Source organism: Ranitomeya imitator, chromosome 5 (assembly GCF_032444005.1).
Source record: "Ranitomeya imitator isolate aRanImi1 chromosome 5, aRanImi1.pri, whole genome shotgun sequence".
Classification (NCBI taxonomy): Eukaryota; Metazoa; Chordata; class Amphibia; order Anura; family Dendrobatidae; genus Ranitomeya; species Ranitomeya imitator.
The window spans coordinates 703,024,210-703,045,016 of record NC_091286.1 but is presented as its reverse complement, the minus strand read 5'-3'; the positions used below and the strand labels follow the sequence as shown (position 1 = coordinate 703,045,016).

At 56.3% G+C, this 20,807-nt stretch overlaps 1 protein-coding gene across 1 annotated transcript in view; it reads right to left on the bottom strand.

Moving 5' to 3' along the window:
* LOC138638861 (zinc finger protein 773-like) overlaps positions 1-18,551 on the bottom strand; it is a 44,012-nt gene extending 25,461 nt beyond the window's left edge. The window contains exons 1-3 of the mRNA XM_069728554.1: positions 18,454-18,551; positions 14,100-14,163; positions 13,903-14,023 (exon numbers count right to left, since the gene is read on the bottom strand). Coding sequence (XP_069584655.1) covers positions 13,903-14,023; positions 14,100-14,150 — 172 coding nt within the window. The 5' untranslated portion in view covers positions 14,151-14,163; positions 18,454-18,551. The remainder of the gene's footprint in view (positions 1-13,902; positions 14,024-14,099; positions 14,164-18,453) is intronic.
* Between the last annotated feature and the right edge of the window lie 2,256 nt (positions 18,552-20,807).

Genomic DNA, 20,807 nt, shown 5'->3' with positions numbered 1-20,807 from the left:
CACTCCTTCGTTGCCCTGGCGGTGTGCTTTGGATCATTGTCATGTTGAAAGACCCAGCCACGTTTCATCTTCAATGCCCTTGCTGATGGAAGGAGGTTTGCACTCAAAATCTCATGATACATGGCCCCATTCATTCTTTCATATACCCGGATCAGTCGTCCTGGCCCCTTTACAGAGAAACAGCCCCAAAGCATGATGTTTCCACCACCATGCTTTACAGTAGGTATGGTGTTTGATGGATGCAACTCAGTATTCTTTTTCCTCCAAACACGACAAGTTGTGTTTCTACCAAACAGTTCCAGTTTGGTTTCATCAGACCATAGGACATTCTCCCAAAACTCCTCTGGATCATCCAACTGCTCTCTAGCAAACTTCAGACGGGCCCGGACATGTACTGGCTTAAGCAGTGGGACACGTCTGGCACTGCAGGATCTGAGTCCATGGTGGCGTAGTGTGTTACTTATGGTAGGCCTTGTTACATTGGTCCCAGCTCTCTGCAGTTCATTCACTAGGTCCCCCCGTGTGGTTCTGGGATTTTTGCTCACCGTTCTTGTGATCATTCTGACCCCACAGGGTGGGATTTTGCGTGGAGCCCCAGATCGAGGGAGATTATCAGTGGTCTTGTATGTCTTCCATTTTCTAATTATTGCTCCCACTGTTGATTTCTTCACTCCAAGCTGGTTGGCTATTGCAGATTCAGTCTTCCCAGCCTGGTGCAGGGCTACAATTTTGTTTCTGGTGTCCTTTGACAGCTCTTTGGTCTTCACCATAGTGGAGTTTGGAGTCAGACTGTTTGAGGGTGTGCACAGGTGTCTTTTTATACTGATAACAAGTTTAAACAGGTGCCATTACTACAGGTAATGAGTGGAGGAAAGAGGAGACTCTTAAAGAAGAAGTTACAGGTCTGTGAGAGCCAGAAATTTTGATTGTTTGTTTCTGACCAAATACTTATTTTCAACCATAATATGCAAATAAATTGTTAAAAAAACAGACAATGTGATTTTCTGGATTTTTTTTTCTCAGTTTGTCTCCCATAGTTGAGGTCTACCTATGATGTAAATTACAGACGCCTCTCATCTTTTTAAGTGGTGGAACTTGCACTATTGCTGACTGACTAAATACTTTTTTGCCCCACTGTGTGTATATATATATATATATATATATATATATATATATATATATATATATATATATATATATATATATATATATATATATATACACACACACACACACACACACACACATGTATATACACACATACATATATATACACACATATATATACACATACATATACACATACATACATACATGCTGGGAGCGTCACTCTGTCCAAAGCCTTTATAGACTGCGCAAGCGCGACGCTCCTAGCGTTAGATTATAGACACAGTGTTCGTATTCAAGAAAAAATGGCGCCGGAAAGCGCAGACAGCGCTGGCGCCGAAATCTGTGTCACAATCCCGCCCATATCACTTAGTTTCCACCCCCACAGTGTCCCCACGCCCCCTGATTCTGGCCCATAAATGTCCCCCTGCTCCCGGAATCAGGGGGCGTGGGGACACGATCCCTCCTTCAGGACGTTGCAGCAGGTCATGCCACAGCAATTACTGACTTAGGCCCCCTGATTCCAGGGCATGAATGTCTCCCTGCTCCCGGTATCGGCGCCTGCGCAGTCCGGGCTTCCTGACGTCATTTTCTTGGAAACTGCAGTGCGTCTGCAAAAAAATGGTGCCGGAAAGCGTGGACTGCGCAGGCGCCGATTCAGGGAGCAGGGAGACATTTATGGGCTGGAATCAGGGGGCGTAGGGACACGATCCCGCCTTCATGATGTTACTTACATACATCTAAGAGACACTGCTGCGCGGACTGCGCAGGCGCCGATTACTGCGTCACAATCCCACCCTCTCATGATGTCGTGGCATTTCCGCCCACATTAATGACTTCGTTACAGATATCAGGAGCACATGTAAGAATATCTACACTATACAACACGTCAGCAAAGCTAACAAGTAACTTTCTAAAGAATTACACACGTCTGTGGAGCAACGCAGCCACGACTCAACACCGCCACAGTGTCTGATTAAAGCGGGGGGCGCAAGCACAAGACAGGATGGGGACCATAACAGGATTTTTGGTTGCTTACCGTAAAATCTGTTTCTCGGAGCCTTCATTGGGGGACACAGGAACCATGGGTGTATGCTGCTGCCACTAGGAGGCTGACACTATGCAAATAAAAAAGTTAGCTCCTCCTCTGCAGTGTACACCCTACCGACAGGAAGTAGGATATTCAGTTAGTGAGAAAGCAGTAGGAGAAGCAACGTGTAAAAGAGAAAGAATAATAATATAATAATAAACTTTATCTACATAGCGCCAACAAATTCCACGGCGCTCCATAGATTAACAGTTTCAAACACTCAAAGAGTGTTCAAAGAACTCAAACGTAAACGGTAAACAGAGCTGTTCAACCTGGGAGGGTGCTGTGTCCCCCAATGAAGGCTCCGAGAAACAGATTTTACGGTAAGCAACCAAAAATCCTGTTTTCTCTATCGCCTTTCATTGGGGGACACAGGAACCATGGGACGTCCCAAAGCAGTCCCTGGGGTGGGAAAAAACAGACTTCCATCAAGTCCGAGGACTCACCACTGCCGCCTGCAGGATCCTTCTGCCCAGGCTGGAGTCCGCCGTAGTTCGGCGAAACGTGTAGATGGAAGACCAGGTAGCCGCTTTGCAAAGTCGTCGGCGAAGGCCCCATGACGTACCGCACTGGAAGCGCCGACTGCCCGGGTAGAGTGAGCCTTTCTCAGGAGGGGGCACTCTTGTTCTTGACCCGGTAAGCTTCCAAAATAGCCGTTCTGATAGAGCGAGCAATAGTCGCCTTGGAAGCCAGCAGACCTCTACGCACGCCATCAGGGATGGCGAAAAGAGAATCCATCTTTCAGAAAGCAGCCGTGTTAGCCAGGGAGATCCTCACTGCCCTGACGAGGCCCAGCCTGTTCAACGATCGCTCCAGAGGATGAGTCGGAGCTGGACAAAAGGAAGGTAGAACGATGTCCTCGTTGAGGTGGAAAGATGAAAACCACCTCGAAAAAGGAAGGAAGGTGGAGGCCTGGGACCACCTTGTCCTGGTGGAAAATCAAGAAAGAAGGTCGGCAAGAAATGGCCGCCAACTCAAAAACGCGGCGGATCGAAGGGATAGACCTGAGAAAAGCCACCTTCCGAGATAGAACTGACAGGGAAAACTCCCTGAAAGGCTCAAAGGGGAGAACCCCTAAGAACAACCAACACAACCTTTAAACCCCATGAATCCACAGAGGCCCTGTACGGAGGGACCACGTGGGCTACTACTTGAAGTAAGGTCAACCTGTGGCTGAGAAGATAACGTCTTCTTAAAAGGGAAGAAGAGCGCAGGAACCTGGCCCTTTAGGGAACTGAGAGCAAAGCCCGAATCCAGTCCTGCCTGAAGGAAAACCAAATGGAAGGCAGGGAAAAAGGACATAGGTGAAAAGCGGTTGGACCCGCATCAACGAAAGTAAGCCTTCCAGGTACGATAGTAGATCCTGGAAGAAGACGAAGGCTTCCCAGCCTGGATTATAGAGTGACCCATCTGGGCCGAAAGACCGGACGCTCTTAGAACTGTGGAGTCCACAGCCACGCCGTTAAACTGAGCGACCGATAATTCGGGTGGCAGAATGGACCCTGAGACAGTAGATCGGGTCCGTTGGGAAGGCACCCGGGGTGTCCGCGAGAAGATTGACGATGTCTGCAAATCAAGATCTCCTGGGCCAATCTGGGACGATCAGAATGACCGGCACCCATCCAGCCTTGATCTTTTTTCGACAGCTTGGAAAGCAAGGGAAGGCGTGGGAACCGATAGGGGAGCACGAACTGCAACCAAGGAATGGCCAGAGTGACACCACTGCGAGAGGATCACGGGACCCTGGGCCGACCCGAGGGGCCTTCCTGTTCAATCAGGACGCCATGAGGTCCACCACTGGAGTCCCCCATGGAAGAGCAATCCGATAGGAAACCTCCTGAAGGGCCATTACCCTGCCGCGAGGCCCTCGCGGCCTAAATGTCCACGCCGGGGACATGCACTGCAGAGCTCACCAGGACCGTTGCCTCTGTCCAAAGGAGGATCCTGGAATCTCGGCCGAGGCCAGAGAACGCCAAGTCCACCCCTGGTGGTAGACATGCCACTGGTGTGTCATTGTCTGGATTCGAATTGGCAGGCTGCTGAGAATCCTTACCCAGTGAAGGAAAGACAGAAAGATGATCCTGAACTCGAGGACATTGATCGGCAAAGAGGACTCCTGCGCCGACCAACAACCCTGAAAGAACAGGAGGCAAAGCCCCGCGCTTCCGCCGAGCGGGCCGGCGTCCGTCGTCACCACCTGCCAGGGAACTGGAAGGAAGAATATGCTGTGAAGGATCCACTCTGGCATAAGAGAAGTGACCTCGGCCACCAGTCGAGGAACCGTTTGACCCAGAAAAACCGGATCGGACGATGCAGGGAGAAGACAGACATGTCCCCTGTGATAGAATAGCCTGCTGAAGAAGTCTTGAATGAAACGGCGAAGGTAAAATTGCTTCCGATGTTGCAACTAACCTCCTTAGGGCCTTTAAGGCCCATCGGAAAGGAGGGGAGCCGAAAACCCAGGAGCAAGCGAACTTCCTGACAAAGGAGGGATATCCTGTCTTCGGGAAGGAAGACTCTGGTCCGACAAGTGTCGAAGAACATGCCCGGAGATACGAGGCGCTTAACAAGACGGAACTTCTTCCTATTGACGAGCCACCTGCAACGGCTAGAATGTCGGGAAAGGTGGATAGACTTTCGGGAGCCTGAAGCCGAAATTCCTGAGCCTCCATGGAAGCGATTACTGAACGAGGTAATATCATCCTGAAGTGTCTCTGACGAAACTTCCTGTTCAGCAAATTGAGATCCGGACTAGGACGAACCTTGTCGTCCTCAGTCAGTACAAAAAGATTCGAAGAGAAGCTTGTGAACTGTTGAACCGTTCCTGTTCTGGGACGGGAACGATTACCCCGGATTTAAGGAGGGAAACAATGGCTCTAAAGAAACCCGGGACCAGAGCGGGGTCTCTTGGAGGTTGGGATTCGAAGACAACGATCCCAGGACCGTGAAATTAAGATTTTGTATCTAGAGGATACAAGTGCCCTGGCCCATGCATCCTCTACTGAGGAGACCCAGACGTCCCTGAGGAACAGAAGACGGTTGCCCAGCCTGAGAAACGGGCTGGGGTCTAGTGGTGGGTCATGCCTAGGTGGAACTTCCAGTCCAGGACCTGGAGAATCCACCTTAGGAGTAGCGGGCACACCAGGAAAGAGTGAGTCGAAGAATACCTTCTTCTCTTAACGTGCCTGTGGCCTCTGCTGATGCGAAGAAGGATCTGATGCCGCAAAACTTACGAAAAAGGTCGAAAAGACCGAAGTAGCCGCCTAAGGGGAAGTAGGCGAGGTCTGGAGAAGGGGACTGGTGCCGCCAGTGGCGTCCTTAATAATTTGGTCCAGCTTGGAACTGAAAGGACGTGAACCTTTAAAAGGCAGGCTCGTAAGGGACTTCTTTGATGACTCTTGAGCCAAAACGGTGCGACGGCTGGCAACAACATTACTGGGCGCCTATGCGGCGTCCAGGGACCAAATTATTCCCCGGCGTGAGTAATCTGGGTGGCAAGTTCCGCCAGCCGGCCTGATGGAGCTCCAGCTTGAATGCCCCAATGGAGTTGTTTAGCCCCTCGGATACAGACTTCGAAACCCAAGTGGAAGCCAAAGCCGGGCATTGGGATGATGCGGCAGTTTCGAAAGCCGACTTCACGAAGGATTCCATGATCATATCGATGGAATCTTTCAGAGCCGCCCCACCGGACAGCGTAAGGACTGTGTTGGTGGCAAGTCTAGCAGCCGACGGATCCACAGGGGTAGAGGTCGTTCTCTAACGCCTCTCATTCTGGTTGGCAATGAGATCCGGAGGAAAGAGACATGAGACTCCAAGACGCTTGTCTCCTTGAGAACGTCTGGTCGAATTCGCTCTTTCTCTGGCCAGACGCTCCTCGAATTCAGGATGAGGAGCAAATACCTTGGGAGGTAGTTTAGACCGTCTAAACGAAACCGCCTGATCTGCGGGTTTCGTAGAGGAATCTTTGATGCCACAGGTCTGATTGGTCGCTCCAATGAGGCTTTGAACCATATCCCTCATGTTAGCGATTTGGTTCGAATCCGGACCCAAATTATCCTCTGAAGGCGCATCAGAGAAAGCCTCGCCTGACTCCGGGGGGAAAGACCAGGGGGAAGTCGACCACAGAGAAGGACCGTGGGGCGAAATGGACCAAGAAGAGAACTCAGACCGGCGTTCCTGTCTGGATCTTTCGCGGCCTGTATTAGAAGACTTGGACGGAGCTTCTTGCGACCCGCTGGCTACTACGGAAGTCTGCAGGGGCAACCGATCAGGCACGGACACAAGGATCTGGGACACCCGTGTGAGATCCGCTACTGATAGAGACAGAGAGGATGGGGACTTTGCTCTGAGGCGGAGCAGCAGGGGCGGGTCCTGGGCGGTGAGCATAATGTGGGTTGCTGCAGGCCTGCCTGAGAAAAGGTAGGAGGTCGGAAGCGACCTCCCTTAAAATTAGACCGAACGGGTCCGAGGAAAAAAATCAGAAGGGGAGAGTATCAGTCTGCGGTGCAGAGGTACTCACGGCAGACGCTGCGGTGGGCCTAAGGTGAACACGCAAAGTGTTAGACTAAGCCAGAAGAGGGAGGACAAAAGCGACTTCCCTTAAGATTAGACATGGCGAAGGAACCCCTGAAGAAGCCAGAAGGTTAGGGGACAGGAAAGCAGAGGAGAGAGTCAGTCTGCATCAGAGCTACTCACAACAGGTGATGGATGGAAAGCTGCACTCCATGATGTCGATGGTCCTTAACGCAGGGGTGCAGGCAGACAGAGCAGACTTCTGGGACACTCTTCTGTCCGGGATCGGCTGCAATGCTGAACCGCAAGGGATGAGGACGCCAGGCTATGCGCTTTGAGGAGCCAGCGCCAGGTGGTCCTGATGCCGAAAAAACCCTTTCAGGGGCGCAGGAAAAAGTGGGCGGCCAGGTGCACCAATATGGCGCCGGGGGCGGAGCTCGCCGATGAAAGCCGGGCGGGAGAAAAGCCCGCCTGAGGGAAAGGAAGTGAGGAGACGCGGCGCCGGAAGTAGGCCCCAGAAGAAGCCGGGGCCTAAATTTGGGGCCGGCGGCCGCCGGGGAGGGACGCGGTCGTCGGGAAAAAACGGTGCGGTGACCTTGCAAATACAGGCGCAGCGCGGCCGCAGGAGAAGGCGGCGCTGTTGCCTGCAAGGCCGCCGCTGCGGGAGAGAAAGTGCGGCCACAAGAAAGCGGCGCGGCTGCCTGCAAGGCAGCCACGCTGTGATAGAAAAGAAGTGCGGCTGCAGGAGGAAGCCGGTGCGGCTGCCAGAAAGGGGGCAGCGCCGGGGGAGGAAATGGCGCGGCTGGCTGCACGGCCGCAGCGCAGCGTCAGAACACAGTGCGGCAGGAAAAAGGCAGCGTGGTTACCTATAAGCCAGGCTCAGAGATGCGGCCACCAAAGTAGCGCGGCTGCCACGCGTGGGGCCAATAAGGCGCCAACCAGGCCAAGGCAGCCTGGGGAAAAACTGCGCAGCACTGAACTAGGACTGCTCCAGTGACCACCCCGGATTAGTGGAGGCTCTCAGGCGGAACAGCATGGGGGGGGTATGTGGAATACTCACCTAAAATATCCCACGCCGTTCTGACTAACCTCAATCCGGGGAAGATATCAGACGTCCAGGGAGCTGGTGGACGACCTCGTCTCCTCCAACCGACAGGCTCTGGTGGGCGAGTGGGTGGGGGACGGAGCCAGGACCGGACTTCTGAGCACGCTTGTGTGCTAGGATCTTGGTCCTGGAGAGGGATCTATGAGGATACGGGGTGGCAGTACACGCCGTACTCATAGTCCGTATTGTGGGAGTACAGGTGTGACTGTTCACCCTGTATCCCTCCGGAAACCTGAAAAGAAACGACGCACATTGAGGTAGATAAGGGTCTAATGAAAGACCCGTGTCCACCTCCTACTGACACTAAGCTAAACTGAATATCCTACTTCCTGTCGGTAGGGTGTACACTGCAGAGGAGGAGCTAACTTTTTTATTTGCATAGTGTCAGCCTCCTAGTGGCAGCAGCATACACCCATGGTTCCTGTGTCCCCCAATGAAAGGCGATAGAGAAATACCATTATCAATGCTCGCCACCCGGGCGAAGAACGGGATCAATAGCTAGTATATATATATATATCCCTACTACAGTCATTGCCAAAAGTGTTGGCACCATTGAAATTGTTACAGGTCATTATCACAATTCCCCATGTTTTGTTATACACGGGTTTATTTCCTTTGTGTGTATTGGAACAACACATAAAACAAAAAAAAAAATTAACAGAATTTCACACAAAACCCCCAAAATGGGCCAGAAAAAGCAGTTGGCACCCTCCTACATATTTGGTCGCCCCCTTTGGAATAAATAACTGCAATCCATCGCTTCCTATAACCATCCACAAGCTTCTTCCTCCTCTCAGCCGGGATCTTGGGCGTCTCTTCTTACAATCTGCTCCCGCTCTCATATTTCACCTTCTCCCAACAGCGATTGTAAGATCTCTCCACAGGGGATCAATGGGATTTAGATCCGGACTCATTGCTGCCAATCCAGCGCTTTGTTTCCATCAATTTCTCGGGGCTTCTTTGTGGGTCACTGTCCTGCTGGAAGACCCATGACGCACACACAGCTTCCTGACATTGGACACTACATTGCCACACAAAATCCTTCAGTAATCTTTAGATTTCATATCTTGCACACAGTCAAGGCAGCAAAACAACACCCCCCCTCCAAAAAAAAATATATATATATGAACCTCCACCATATCTCACTGTAGGTACTGTGTTCTTTTCTTTGTAGGCCTCATACCATTTTCTGGCAACAGTAGAATGATGTGCTTCACCAAAAAGCTCTATCTAGGTCTCATCTGTCCAGAAGACACTTTCCCAGAAGGATTTTGGCTTCCTTACATACGTTTTGGCAAACTGCAGTCTGGCTATTTTATGTCTGGGTCCTCCTGGTTCTCCGGCCATAGCGTTTCATTTCATTCACATGTGGATGGATAAATCGCGCTGACACTGATGCCCCGTGAGCCTGCAGGACAGCTGGAATTTCTTTGGACCTTGATCGGAAATGCTTATCTACCATCCGGACTTTCCTGCGGTGCAACCTTTCATCAATTCTTCTCTGCCGTCCACATCCATGCAGATTAGCTACAGTGCCATGCGTTGTAAACCTGTGGACAAAGGAACATCAAGATCTCTTGCAGATGGACTTGTAACCTTGAGATTGTTGATATTGTTCACCAACTTTGGCTCTCCAGTCCCCAGACATTTCTCTTCTTCTCCTTGTTCCGATCTCCATTCTAAGGGCTCATACTCACCTGCGAGAAACTCGATCGCACGTCAATACCCGGCACTCATGAGTAGAGCGAGCGGCTGCATGTATTCCTATGCGGCCGCACGCTCCACTCATGAGTGCCGGGTATTGACGTGCGAGACTTATCCGAGTTTCTCGCAGGTGAGTATGAGCCCTTAGTGTGGCGCACACAGACACGCAATGCAAAGATTGAGTCAAATTCTCCTTTTTTTTTTTAATTTGATTTCAGGTGTGACTTCCATGTTGCCCACACCTGTTACTTGCCACAGGTGAGAGTGAACATGCATCCAATGCTTGAAATAAAATTCTTTACCCACAATTTTGGAAAGGTTCCAACACTTCTGTCCGGCCCATTTTTTTGGGGTTCTGTGTAAAATTATGTTCAATTTGCCTTTTTTTCTCTAGTAACTCCCCACGACAGCACACCTGGAGGATGTTACCCCTTTCCTAATAGGGACAGGAAATGACAAGAGGTTAAATAACCCCTCCCTCATCCTCCCCTTCAGTGTTCTTTCCTGTCCCTACTAGGGATGAAGAGGTCATCCCAGGTGCACTGTGCCGGCAGCGGTCACCGGGGGAATAGAATAATCTAGCCGGGCAGCTGGGATCAGACTTACGTCCATTCCCCGTCGCTGCTCCCGTCTCCTCCGACTCGGGACTTCTTTCGCCACCATTCCGCACCTGCGGGTAAGGTCTGGGGCGTTCTTCGGCTGGAGGCCTCTCTGAGCTCTCCAGCCCTTCTCCTCCTCCGCGCGCGAGTACTTCCGGTCTGAAGCCGGCGGCCGGATATGACGTCAGACGCCGGCCGGCTTCTCTGAACAGGAAGTTCCTCGTGAGTTCCAGCCGGAACGCTAGGCAGACAGCATGGAATACGTCGGCGTTCTCCCCCCCACGTACTTCCGGACACCGGAGGAGGAGGTCCTCATCCAGGAGGACAGGTGCTGCGGTCCGGTCGCCTATATATTCAGGCCCTGGACAGGAAGACATCGCAGGTAGGACCACTGTGTGGTGAAGACTATGGAGATGTCTGCTTCCTCGCGCTCTGCACCTGCAGAACACAGCACCATCCCGGCCCCAGTGAGTAGTCTGGCCCCGGGTGTCCAGTCCCTGATGTGGGTTGTAGTCTTATGATTCCTTCTCCCCTTCCTTTTTAGGGGGACAAGGAACCCACATCAGGAAGCAAAACAAAAACTACCCGCAAATGCGCAGTTTGTATGAAGAAGCTGTCCTCTTCATATAAGAAATCATTGTGTAAAGAATGCACAGACAAAATTATCAGGGAGGAACAGCCGTCCCTGATAGAGGAGATTAAAACCTTAATCCAGCAGGAGTCAAAGATAAGACTGTTGCGGGACAAGAAGAGAGTATCTCTAAGATGGGCCATGTCGGTTCTAGGAACCATGACATCATGCATCCAGATGGTGGCATGGGCACAAGCCCACACCAGGATACTTCAGACCCATATTCTATCAAGCTGGGACGGATCCCCAGGTTCTCTAGGCAAAAAGATCCGGATACCACCACATGTAAAGTCTTCATTGACATGGTGGCTACAAAAAGAGAACTTAATAAGAGGAGTTCCCTGGTTGCAGGTCCCAGCAGTGACCATAACAGTAGATGCCAGCGGAAAAGGTTGGGGAGCTACGGTAGACCAACACATATTCCAGGGATTCTGGTCAACCGAAATAGCACAGCAATCCTCAAATTTCAAAGAGCTAAAAGCAGTAGAAGAAGTTCTCAAAGCGGCAGTAACTCTTGTACAAAATTCCCATATAAAAATACTCAGACAACATGACAACAGTTGCCCACCTTCGCCACCAGGGAAGTACAAGACACAAAGATCTAAAAAGAATATCAGCGAGAATATTTTCGTGGGCCGAGGAACATGTTCTCTCCATATCCGCCCTACATATAAAAGGAGAGATAAACGTACAAGCCGACTTCCTGAGCAGAACAGAGGTCCATCCAGGAGAATGGAGCCTAAACCCAGAAGTCTTTCAGATACTGGTCAAAAGATGGGGACAACCAGAAGTGGACTTGTTCGCGAACAGTCAGAACGCAAAGGTAGACCAGTTCTTCTCGCTAGATCCGATGAACCCGGGGTTAGCTGTGGACGCGTTGGTCCAGCCATGGACATTCTCACTAGCATATGCTTTCCCGCCATTGCCAGTCCTACCAAGAGTCCTGCAGAAGATAAGGGAAGAGAAATTCAAGGTGATCTTAGTGGCTCCACTTTGGCCCAAAAGAGGTTGGTTCCGGGCCCTCATCAGCCTAAAAATAGATGGACCAATAGCACTTCCACCGGTCAAAGACCTTCTCTACCAGGGGCCAATACTCCATCCAGATCCCGAGAGGTTACACCTAAATGCCTGGCTTCTGAATTCTCAATTCTGAGAACCAGAGGGCTATCAAAGAAGAGTAATTAAAACACTACAAAAAAGCCGTAAAACAGTCACTAATTCTATCTACCAAAAAATCTGGAAGACTTATCAAATGGTGTGCTCCTATACAACCTAACCCAGACAGACCGAACCTAGCCAGGATCCTGGATTTCCTACAAGATGGGCTGGAAAAGGGTCTCAGACCCAGCACCCTCAAGGTACAAGTGGCAGCCTTAAGCTCTTATTTTGACCAGTCTTCAGCTGACCATAGATGGGTGAGAATATTCATGACGGCAGCATCCCGCATATCTCCAAGACCCATAAATATAGTTCCATCCTGGGACATGAATATAGTCCTGAAAGGACTTACACTGCCACCGTTTGAGCCCTTGTCATCCATAAGTATGGATAGACTTGCCTGGAAGACCAACTTCCTGGTAGCCATAACAACAGCCAGAAGAGTGGGTGAACTTCAAGCCCTGTCAATCAATGAGCCCTACATGAAGATTCTTCAGGACAGGCTTATCCTGCGATTAGACCCATTCTTTCTCCCAAAGGTCGTCTCTGATTTCCACAAATCGCAGGAGATAATTCTTCCGTCGTTCTATCAAGAACCAAAGAATGAGGAAGAGGAACATTTCCATACTTTGGATGTTCGAAGAATGGTACTCTATTATCTTCATGCATCAGAGAAGATTAGAAAAGAGCAGAATCTGTTTATTCATCTTCTCGGCCAGAATAAGGGGAAGAAGACTTCCAGATCCACAATTGCAAATTGGATCAAAAGAGCAATCCTGGAGGCTTATCAAAATCAAGGCCTTCCACCACCAGGAAAGCTCACAGCTCATTCTACTAGAGCAACAGCTGTCTCCTGGGCCGAGAAAGCCAGTGCTTCCATCGAGCAAATATGCAGAGCGGCTACGTGGTCCTCGGTCCATACGTTCTCCAAACATTACAGGCTTGACCTGATGTCAAAAGAAGACAGCCTTCGGAGAAAAAGTCCTTAGTGCTGTAGTCCCTCCCTAAAAATTTCTCTTGGGTACTGCTCCAGGTGTGCTGTCGTGGGGGGTTACTAGAGAAAATAGAATTATTCTTACCGTTAATTCGGTTTCTAGTAACCCACCACGACAGCAGGAGTAATCCCTCCCTATGCTTGATATACATTATGAAAAGAATAAATATAATTTGAAGCATTCATTCTCCTGTGGTCCTTTATAATAACACTGAAGGGGAGGATGAGGGAGGGGTTATTTAACCTCTTGTCATTTCCTGTCCCTATTAGGAAAGGGGTAACATCCTCCAGGTGTGCGGTCGTGGTGGGTTACTAGAAACCGAATTAACGGTAAGAATAATTCTATTTTTTCCCCTCTGTTTTATCTGGTGTTCCAAAACACACAAAGGAAATAAACTTGTGAATAACAAAACATGGGGAATTGTGATAATGTTCTGGGAGAAAGACTTCATTTACTGGAACAATTTCAAAGTGGGGGTGTATACACACATTAGGTGAATACAGCCGCCATGTTGTAGGACCAGGTTTGTGGGTTTTTCCTCTTTAGGATTTTCCTGTTTTCTTTCTACGTTGACTGGGATTTTGTGTTGCAGCCCCAGGAGGTTCACACATGGGTATAAGGAGGGGGAAGGCATTCCTGGTTACACCATGGTGAAGGCGTATCCCAGACACCCAGTATGTGACAGTTCACAGGCGTGATGGATTCCTTGTTGGATCCCTGCCTCCTCCGTCCCCGGATCATTATGCAGCTGCCAGTGACACATGGCAAAGCCGAATACTGCCCCTTCCTTCTGGAGCGAGAACCAAGAATAAGTGTCCACAGGAAAACACATGTGGATTCAGCTCTGTGACTGGAGAACAGTGTGTGCGCAGCTCTGGGTGTGACTAGAGGATAACAATTGTGCAGTGAAAAGAGTAAAACAGCAGGGACAGCGGGAGCTGTGCGGTCAGGGGGGTGCAGCGCCCTGTAGCCTCCACTGGAGGGAGCCGTCGGCCTCTCACCCAGATCCTGCAGGACGCGGTGAATCTCCTTCATGGCGTTCCTGTACAGTTCTCGCTGCCAATCCTCCATCACGTCCCAATCCTCCTCCTCAAAGCAGGCGGCCACGTCGTGAAACGTCACCTGAGGAGACCAGAGAAGATGAAACGCTGCTAGACGAGGAACCACAAGTCACAGAACACTCGTCCTCCATTCCTACCATGGCAGAGAGCGAGTCACATGTCGTCTTCTCCGGAAACGTCTCCATCATCGTCCGGAGTCATCTGCGAACAGACTAGAATGTCACCTCCTATAAGAAGCCGTCCCCGGGGTCCTACAAGGGGCCGCGTCCCCCCTGGTCCCCTCCCCCTATACCGGGCCGTCCCCGGGTCCCCTCCCCCTATACCGGGCCGTCCCCGGGTCCCCTCCCCCTATACCGGGCCGTCCCCGGGTCCCCTCCCCCTATACCGGGCCGTCCCCGGGTCCCCTCCCCGGGTCCCCTCCCCCTATACCGGGCCGTCCCCGGGTCTCCTCCCCCTATACCGGGCCGTCCCCGGGTCTCCTCCCCCTATACCGGGCCGTCCCCGGGTCTCCTCCCCCTATACCGGGCCGTCCCCGGGTCTCCTCCCCCTATACCGGGCCGTCCCCGGGTCCCCTCCCCCTATACCGGGCCGTCCCCGGGTCTCCTCCCCCTATACCGGGCCGTCCCCGGGTCCCCTCCCCCTATACCGGGCCGTCCCCGAGTCTCCTCCCCCTATACCGGGCCGTCCCCGGGTCCCCTCCCCCTATACCGGGCCGTCCCCGGGTCTCCTCCCCCTATACCGGGCCGTCCCCGGGTCCCCTCTCCCTATACCGGGCCGTCCCCGGGTCCCCTCCCCTCCCCCTATACCGGGCCGTCCCCGGGTCTCCTCCCCCTATACCGGGCCGTCCCCGGGTCCCCTCCCCTCCCCCTATACCGGGCCGTCCCCGGGTCTCCTCCCCCTATACCGGGCCGTCCCCGGGTCTCCTCCCCCTATACCGGGCCGTCCCCGGGTCTCCTCCCCCTATACCGGGCCGTCCCCGGGTCCCCTCCCCTCCCCCTATACCGGGCCGTCCCCGGGTCTCCTCCCCCTATACCGGGCCGTCCCCGGGTCCCCTCCCCTCCCCCTATACCGGGCCGTCCCCGGGTCTCCTCCCCCTATACCGGGCCGTCCCCGGGTCTCCTCCCCCTATACCGGGCCGTCCCCGGGTCCCCTCCCCCTATACCGGGCCGTCCCCGGGTCTCCTCCCCCTATACCGGGCCGTCCCCGGGTCCCCTCCCCCTATACCGGGCCGTCCCCGGGTCTCCTCCCCCTATACCGGGCCGTCCCCGGGTCTCCTCCCCCTATACCGGGCCGTCCCCGGGTCCCCTCCCCTCCCCCTATACCGGGCCGTCCCCGGGTCTCCTCCCCCTATACCGGGCCGTCCCCGGGTCTCCTCCCCCTATACCGGGCCGTCCCCGGGTCTCCTCCCCCTATACCGGGCCGTCCCCGGGTCCCCTCCCCTCCCCCTATACCGGGCCGTCCCCGGGTCTCCTCCCCCTATACCGGGCCGTCCCCGGGTCCCCTCCCCCTATACCGGGCCGTCCCCGGGTCCCCTCCCCCTATACCGGGCCGTCCCCGGGTCCCCTCCCCCTATACCGGGCCGTCCCCGGGTCCCCTCCCCCTATACCGGGCCGTCCCCGGGTCTCATCCCCCTATACCGGGCCGTCCCCGGGTCTCCTCCCCCTATACCGGGCCGTCCCCGGGTCCCCTCCCCCTATACCGGGCCGTCCCCGGGTCTCCTCCCCCTATACCGGGCCGTCCCCGGGTCTCCTCCCCCTATACCGGGCCGTCCCCGGGTCCCCTCCCCCTATACCGGGCCCCCTCCCCCTATACCGGGCCGTCCCCGGGTCTCCTCCCCCTATACCGGGCCGTCCCCGGGTCTCCTCCCCCTATACCGGGCCGTCCCCGGGTCCCCTCCCCCTATACCGGGCCGTCCCCGGGTCTTCTCCCCCTATACCGGGCCGTCCCCGGGTCCCCTCCCCCTATACCGGGCCGTCCCCGGGTCTCCTCCCCCTATACCGGGCCGTCCCCGGGTCTCCTCCCCCTATACCGGGCCGTCCCCGGGTCTCCTCCCCCTATACCGGGCCGTCCCCGGGTCTCCTCCCCCTATACCGGGCCGTCCCCGGGTCTCCTCCCCCTATACCGGGCCGTCCCCGGGTCTCCTCCCCCTATACCGGGCCGTCCCCGGGTCTCCTCCCCCTATACCGGGCCGTCCCCGGGTCTCCTCCCCCTATACCGGGCCGTCCCCGGGTCTCCTCCCCCTATACCGGGCCGTCCCCGGGTCTCCTCCCCCTATACCGGGCCGTCCCCGGGTCTCCTCCCCCTATACCGGGCCGTCCCCGGGTCTCCTCCCCCTATACCGGGCCGTCCCCGGGTCTCCTCCCCCTATACCGGGCCGTCCCCGGGTCTCCTCCCCTATACCGGGCCGTCCCCGGGTCTCCTCCCCCTATACCGGGCCGTCCCCGGGTCTCCTCTCCCTATACCGGGCCGTCCCCGGGTCTCCTCCCCCTATACCGGGCCGTCCCCGGGTCTCCTCCCCCTATACCGGGCCGTCCCCGGGTCTCCTCCCCCTATACCGGGCCGTCCCCGGGTCTCCTCCCCCTATACCGGGCCGTCCCCGGGTCTCCTCCCCTATACCGGGCCGTCCCCGGGTCCCCTCCCCCTATACCGGGCCGTCCCCGGGTCTCCTCCCCCTATACCGGGCCGTCCCCGGGTCTCCTCCCCCTATACCGGGCCGTCCCCGGGTCTCCTCCCCCTATACCGGGCCGTCCCCGGGTCCCCTCCCCTCCCCCTATACCGGGCCGTCCCCGGGTCTCCTCCCCCTATACCGGGCCGTCCCCGGGTCTCCTCCCCTATACAGGGCCGTCCCCGGGTCTCCTCCCCTATACCGGGCCGTCCCCGGGTCCCCTCCCCCTATACCGGGCCGTCCCCGGGTCTCCTCCCCCTATACCGGGCCGTCCCCGGGTCTCCTCCCCCTATACAGGGCCGTCCCCGGGTCTCCTCCCCTATACCGGGCCGTCCCCGGGTCTCCTCCCCTATACCGGGCCGTCCCCGGGTCTCCTCCCCTATACCGGGCCGTCCCCGGGTCTCCTCCCCCTATACCGGGCCGTCCCCGGGTCTCCTCCCCCTATACCGGGCCGTCCCCGGGTCTCCTCCCCTATACCGGGCCGTCCCCGGGTCCCCTCCCCTCCCCCTATACCGGGCCGTCCCCGGGTCTCCTCCCCCTATACCGGGCCGTCCCCGGGTCCCCTCCCCTCCCCTCCCCCTATACCGGGCCGTCCCCGGGTCTCCTCCCCCTATACCGGGCCGTCCCCGGGTCCCCTCCCCCTATACCGGGCCGTCCCCGGGTCTCCTCCCCCTATACCGGGCCGTCCCCGGGTCCCCTCCCCCTATACCGGGCCGTCCCCGGGTCTCCTCCCCCTATACCGGGCCGTCCCCGGGTCCCCTCCCCCTATACCGGGCCGTCCCCGGGTCCCCTCCCCCTATACCGGGCCGTCCCCGGGTCTCCTCCCCCTATACCGGGCCGTCCCCGGGTCTCCTCCCCCTATACCGGGCCGTCCCCGGGTCTCCTCCCCCTATACCGGGCCGTCCCCGGGTCTCCTCCCCCTATACCGGGCCGTCCCCGGGTCTCCTCCCCCTATACCGGGCCGTCCCCGGGTCTCCTCCCCCTATACCGGGCCGTCCCCGGGTCTCCTCCCCCTATACCGGGCCGTCCCCGGGTCTCCTCCCCCTATACCGGGCCGTCCCCGGGTCTCCTCCCCCTATACCGGGCCGTCCCCGGGTCCCCTCCCCCTATACCGGGCCGTCCCCGGGTCTCCTCCCCCTATACCGGGCCGTCCCCTCCCCCTATACCGGGCCGTCCCCGGGTCTCCTCCCCCTATACCGGGCCGTCCCCGGGTCCCCTCCCCCTATACCGGGCCGTCCCCGGGACCCCTCCCCCTATACCGGGCCGTCCCCGGGTCTCCTCCCCCTATACCGGGCCGTCCCCGGGTCCCCCTCCCCCTATACCGGGCCGTCCCCGGGTCCCCTCCCCCTATACCGGGCCGTCCCCGGGTCTCCTCCCCCTATACCGGGCCGTCCCCGGGTCCCCTCCCCCTATACCGGGCCGTCCCCGGGTCTCCTCCCCCTATACCGGGCCGTCCCCGGGTCTCCTCCCCCTATACCGGGCCGTCCCCAGGTCCCCCTCCCCCTATACCGGGCCGTCCCCGGGTCCCCTCCCCCTATACCGGGCCGTCCCCGGGTCTCCTCCCCCTATACCGGGCCGTCCCCGGGTCCCCTCCCCCTATACCGGGCCGTCCCCGGGTCTCCTCCCCTCCCCCTATACCGGGCCGTCCCCGGGTCTCCTCCCCCTATACCGGGCCGTCCCCGGGTCTCCTCCCCCTATACCGGGCCGTCCCCGGGTCTCCTCCCCCTATACCGGGCCGTCCCCGGGTCCCCTCCCCCTATACCGGGCCGTCCCCGGGTCTCCTCCCCCTATACCAGGCCGTCCCCGGGTCACCGCTGAGTTCTCACCCGGCTGCCTGCGCTCCGGCTCTTCTTCTCAGACTTTCACATGAACTCGGAACCGGAAATGGCAGGTATCTCAGCGCCTGCGCACTGATGAGAAGAAGGTGTTCAAAGATCACGTGATTGCCCTCACTGGCCGTATGTTGCTGATGGGCGTGGTTTGTGTAGACCCCGCCCATGTCATGTATATATAGCTGCTCCGGCAGCTGTTTCGCTCCGGGCGGCCGCACTGTGTGGTTGTTGTGTCCTATAGGGGGTGTGTGTGTGGACAGCGCCCTCATCAGGCGGAGTGGTCACTGTGAATGTTGTGTTTTCTCTCAGGATCATCAGTCTTGTTCTGTCAGGTTTGCGGTGTGAACCGCGCCGTGAGGCCGTGTACGACACACACCGCGCCGTGAGGCCGTGTACGACACACACCGCGCCGTGAGGCCGTGTACGACACACACCGCGCCGTGAGGCCGTGTACGACACACACCGCGCCGTGAGGCCGTGTACGACACACACCGCGCCGTGAGGCCGTGTACGACACACACCGCCGTGAGGCCGTGTACGACACACACCGCGCCGTGAGGCCGTGTACGACACACACCGCCGTGAGGCCGTGTACGACACACACCGCCGTGAGGCCGTGTACGACACACACCGCGCCGTGAGGCCGTGTACGACACACACCGCGCCGTGAGGCCGTGTACGACACACACCGCGCCGTGAGGCCGTGTACGACACACACCGCGCCGTGAGGCCGTGTACGACACACACCGCCGTGAGGCCGTGTACGACACACACCGCCGTGAGGCCGTGTACGACACACACCCCGCGCCGTGAGGCCGTGTACGACACACACCCCGCGCCGTGAGGCCGTGTACGACACACACCGCCGTGAGGCCGTGTACGACACACACCGCGCCGTGAGGCCGTGTACGACACACACCGCCGTGAGGCCGTGTACGACACACACCGCGCCGTGAGGCCGTGTACGACACACACCGCCGTGAGGCCGTGTACGACACACACCGCGCCGTGAGGCCGTGTACGACACACACCGCGCCGTGAGGCCGTGTACGACACACACCGCGCCGTGAGGCCGTGTACGACACACACCGCCGTGAGGCCGTGTACGACACACACCGCGCCGTGAGGCCGTGTACGACACACACCGCCGTGAGGCCGTGTACGACACACACCGCCGTGAGGCCGTGTACGACACACACCGCGCCGTGAGGCCGTGTACGACACACACCGCGCCGTGAGGCCGTGTACGACACACACCGCGCCGTGAGGCCGTGTACGACACACACCGCGCCGTGAGGCCGTGTACGACACACACCGCCGTGAGGCCGTGTACGACACACACCGCCGTGAGGCCGTGTACGACACACACCGCCTCTCGCTGCCATCACTTTGGCACTCGGTATTAGTAATTTGTACTTCAATTATTTTATCCTGATTAACCCCTTTCCCTGCAGCTCGTCACGTATCGTCCCGTCCTCGAGGCTATGCAATGATCGTCGTCCGGACGCTGTCTCAGGCTGTGTGCACACGTTGCAGATTTACAGTACAATGTAAATCAATGGGGGGAAAAAATGCTGTGCTAATGGTGCGGAAAGCTCGGCAGATTCAAAAAAAGGACCATGTCAATTCTTTTTGCGGATCTGCTGCGTTTCTGCGCCCAATTACTTCCATTGATTCAGTCAAATCTGCGGTTTTGCTGCGGAGCTGGGTGCAAGAAACGCTGCAAATCGGGAAGATGCAGTGTGTGTGTGTGCGGGTGTTTGTGGGTAGGCAGGCATCATCCGATGGGACTACTAGTCCCATCCGGCTATGCCTTCTACAGTGACAGCTAGCTGGATGATGGGACAGTATAGTCCCATCATCCGGCTACTGTGTTCAAGTGTAAAAAAAATAAATAAAATACATACACACATATAGACATACAACATAGAGTACATACTCACCAATCACCTAGTCCCCGAAGCCATCGATCACCTGTAAGAAATATAAAAATAATAAACCAACAATATACTCCCTGATCCGCAGTAATCCATGTAATAACGAGTGTCCCACGACGATCTCCCGTGGAGAGCTGCCACATCAGCTGATGCGACCGCTCTCCAGGGGCTCCGGTGATATAATGGCAGAAGGTATCCTTCCGCACTGTATCCCTCCGCCGCTGTGATGACAGTATAGTTCATACTGTCACTTGCGGCCCAGCTGCGGGGGAAAATTCTCACGCAGCAGTGCCGAAAAATGAGAGCAATGAACTCACTGAACCCTCAGTGATCACACTGCAGGAACCACTGTCTCCTGTCAGTGTGTCTCTGAAGGTCTATAGAGTGCTTACATATCCTGATGTGACAGCT